The sequence below is a fragment of the Aethalodelphis obliquidens genome, unplaced genomic scaffold, assembly GCF_003676395.1.
Source record: "Aethalodelphis obliquidens isolate GAN/ISIS:26980383/991018 unplaced genomic scaffold, ASM367639v1 scaffold27, whole genome shotgun sequence".
Classification (NCBI taxonomy): domain Eukaryota; kingdom Metazoa; phylum Chordata; class Mammalia; order Artiodactyla; family Delphinidae; genus Aethalodelphis; species Aethalodelphis obliquidens.
This window is the reverse complement of record NW_020837971.1, coordinates 8,106,677-8,110,402: the sequence shown is the minus strand read 5'-3', so window position 1 is coordinate 8,110,402 and position 3,726 is coordinate 8,106,677. Positions and strand designations below refer to the sequence as shown.

At 47.9% G+C, this 3,726-nt stretch overlaps 1 protein-coding gene across 1 annotated transcript in view; it reads right to left on the bottom strand.

Annotated features, from left to right (window-relative positions):
• Positions 1–142: 142 nt before the first annotated feature.
• Positions 143–3,726, bottom strand: part of CDHR3 (cadherin related family member 3) — a 57,625-nt gene continuing 54,041 nt past the window's right edge. Inside the window, exon 18 of the mRNA XM_027123885.1 lies at positions 143–2,972. Within this exon, the coding sequence (XP_026979686.1) occupies positions 2,668–2,972 (305 nt within the window). The 3' untranslated portion in view covers positions 143–2,667. The remainder of the gene's footprint in view (positions 2,973–3,726) is intronic.

The following is a 3,726-nucleotide window of genomic DNA, read 5'->3' as shown; positions in this document are numbered from 1 at the left end:
TGCCCCAGTCCGGGAAGATCCCACATGCCGCGGAGCGGCTGGGTGCGTGAGCCATGGCCGCTGAGCCTGCGCGTCCGGAGCGTGTGCTCCGCAACGGGAGAGGCCACAGCAGTGAGAGGCCCGCGTACCGCAAAAAAAAAAAAAAAAAAAAAAAGTGAACAAAAAAAAAAGAATTCACCACGGGGTTCCACATCCCTCAACAGTGGACCCCTCCGTGTCCTGATCCCTGAACATCTTTGCTTTACTTTTTAATGACTCAGCATTAGCTACAGTAAATTCATATGATTAAGGCCTTGGGAGAGAAATGTGAGAAAACTTTTACAAGGTCCCCAATGGTCCCTGACTTGATTTTATTCAGATAATTTATTTTTGAAACCTGGTAAATGTTAGAAACCAAATGGCCTCAGCCCTGGACCTGAGATTTCTGATTTCCCCTGATCAAATAGTCAAATATGCAAAAAGAAAAGGTGGTTTCGAAGCTTCCTGGTACCACTCCTGACCCATGTCTTGGGTTCCTCGAGGTTCACATCTTGGGGCTTGGAAGATAATCAGCTCTTCCTGCCCATCACCAGGGAAAGAACTGACTCTTCAAACAGACCCCAGCCTTTGGGAAGTCCCTCCCTGTGCCTAACTTAAATCTCTTCTTCTGGCCGAGAAGCATGATCCCCTCCTGCCCTGTCATCACCAGAGAAGGGATAACAGCTGCTCACCGCCCTCCTTTTAATCATCCTTAATGGGCTCATAAACAGTTATCAGGCACCCTCTTCAGCCTTCTCGGAGCCTCATTTTACTTGCATTGAGGCTGAGAGCTTCTGAGGAAGGTCTTTTACCTGGGGCTCCACAGACTTGCAGAGTCTTAAATGGGTAGTCAGCCACTTCACCCACTTTAACCTCCACAAATGAGCAGCTCTGCCTTCTTTGCAAAATTTAAACCTATTCAAGGGAGTTCCCTGGCAACCAAGCCTTATTAATAAATTGTGCTTGCTCTAGGCCAGGACAGGGCATTTTAAAAATGTTTCTTTTTCTTGAGAAGTCACACGGACGCAGGGGCACACAATAAAAGGGCAGCTCCTCCTTCCGAAGTTCTGCATTTGCAGGATGGATCCTGCCTGCCCTCTACAGGCCATCCTGGGCCTGGAGAGTTCTCATCTGGCTCTCCAACTGGGAAACGGGGTGCTGCTCCAGTAGACTCTCATCTAGTCCTTTCTTCTGGTTACTGGACTAGGGGCCCAGCAGCTGGGAAGCAGGACATGGAGCAAAGGTGAGGGTTGCTCGGCCTTCACCAGGCACGCACTGAAAATTTCCATTTCCTGTTGCATTGCAGAGAGATTTATTTTCAGGTCACTGCTTGTGGCCACAGGTGAAAGTCCCAGCTGTATGAATGGCTAGAGCTTCCCACTGTGTCTCTGCTCTGAGTCCTGTGGTTTCCCCCTCCACCAATCACAGAAGGTAGAGAAGGAGCTGGGCAGGTAGGTTGTAGGGCTGGTGTTGTTTTAGCTTTGAGAAAAACAGTGATTTTAGTTCAAGAGGAATTTTCACCAGGATGGCTAAAATGAAAAGGACCGACAACACCAAGTGTTGACAAGGGAGTAAAGCAGTCAGAACTCTCCATCGTTGAAAGTATAAGTTGGAGCCATCAACTTCAGAATTCTCAGCAGATTCCAGCAATGGCTCTTGCAATCCCACTCCTAGGAGGAGGCTCAGAAGAAACACGTGTTTATGCTATGGAAAGACATGTACAAGGAAGTACACAGTGCTATACCTTATAGTAGTAAAAAACTTGGAGCAGCTACCCAAGTGTGGAATGGATAAATGACATGTGGTAGATTCCCTCAGTGGGATAAGAGACACAGTGAAGAGCCCTGCATGACTGGTTCACAGTACAGCTGGGTGAATCTCACAGATATGGTGCGCAGCCAAAGGAGCCAGATACAAAAGAAATGGGGAGCTCTTTTTCCATTTATAGGAAATTTCAAAAAGGCAAAAGTAATCTGTGACAATAAAGACCCAAATATTGGTTGCGTCAGGGAAGAGTCTACATGGTACTGAGCTGAATGCCTTCGATCTGTGCGCTTTATTGCATCATCAGTTTTACCTTAATGAAAAAGAATTAAAGGTATTTAGTGTGTTTTCTTCTTCCCAGGTGAACAACTCATTATTCATCCTTTTTTTTCCCATGCTCTGCCTCTTTTGAAAAAGATTAGATGTGACTTACAATGGTATACGGTGTTGAACTGTATTTATAACTGAAGAAATCTGGGTGACGCTGAAATAAAGGCAGGAAAATAAGGTGAAACCAGGTGGGAGGGTAGTCCTCAGAATTTAGGCAGGAGGTCTCGTGCACTTCCTAGGGGCGAACGGAACAGAGCTTCCTAGAGGTCAATGTGAAGAAGAAACACAAGTCCACACCCACCAGTTACAGTCCAGCTGATCAGAGGTACTGAGGCCAGGGCAAAATCTCTCCTGGGCTGTCTCAGAAAAAGGCAACTCTGAGATGAAAGGCCTTCATTTTAAAGTCTGTCAAACATTCCACCTGGGACCCTGGATCCTCCACATTTTCAGCCCTCCACCCCGACCCTGCCCTCGAAGAATGTAGGGTGAGGCAGCGTCCCAGACAGTCAAGCTCCCGCCCTGTGCTGTGCTGTGGGCCAGGCAGCCAGACACTGTTCACTTTTCTGGGTGCGGTTTGGGGGACCCCCCACCCATAAGGGCTGAGTTTCTGTTCTTTGGGGTGCTTGGCTTGCTGTCCTGGTTCCTGGACCGTGGGACTGTATTCTTGGCCTGTGCTTTGTTTCTCAGCCCATCTCCTTCCTTGTGGGTGCTCCTTAGTGGCCCGGTCCCTTCCCCAGTGACAGGTCTTCTTGGAGCAGCTCCCTGAGGGCTGGACTCCTTCCATTTTGGCATTTGGGTTAAGGGATCTTTCCACTTTCTGGCTCCAGTTTTTGTGTTGAATTCATATATTGCCCCAGTAACTAGGGAAAAAAATTACACCACCAATGTATAAACAAAGGAATCCAAATGCTTCTCTGCTCCCCCATCTCCACCCTGCTCTCTTCTCGCCCCCAGGGAAAGATGAAGCAGCTAGAAAGATTGAAAGCAGGCTTGTGAAGAACACAATCTTCACCTGCCTGCCCTTTCCACGAGCTGAGCTGTGTGGCTGTGACCACACAGGTAGCAAATCTCACGCTTCCCTGGAAAGAAAGGTTTAGGAGAGTCTCAAGGTCACCTCAATGGCAAGATGAGAGGCCACAGAAGTCTTGAACTCAACATGAGCTTCAGATAAGTTAGGCTCAGTTTCTCATGGGGTGACCCGTTACATTCTGATTTGTTTGTTTAAAAAGATCCCCTGAATCCCTGATATAAACAGGAGTTCACCAAGGAAGGAGGGAAAGACTTTGATTTTTATCTATGTTATGTTAGCAGAGATTTGCAGACACAGACACACAAATCTGGCCCCAGTTGAGATGATGCAAGGGAGCCATTTTTATTGTGTCGGAGCCTGCAGACGCTAATTGATGTTTGTTCACATTAGTCCAGTTGGCTCATCGCTTCGTTTTTCCTTCTCGCAAACACACAGACGCAGAACAGCCTCGGTCCTCCCTGGCTTTTGCCCCAGAAGATCTAGTTTCCGGCGTGCCCCTGCTCCTGCTGTTTCCCTACAGCATGAGTGGCCTCTCAGGCAGAGGATCCCACCAGCACTTATGCTAATGTGGGCACATTATGGTA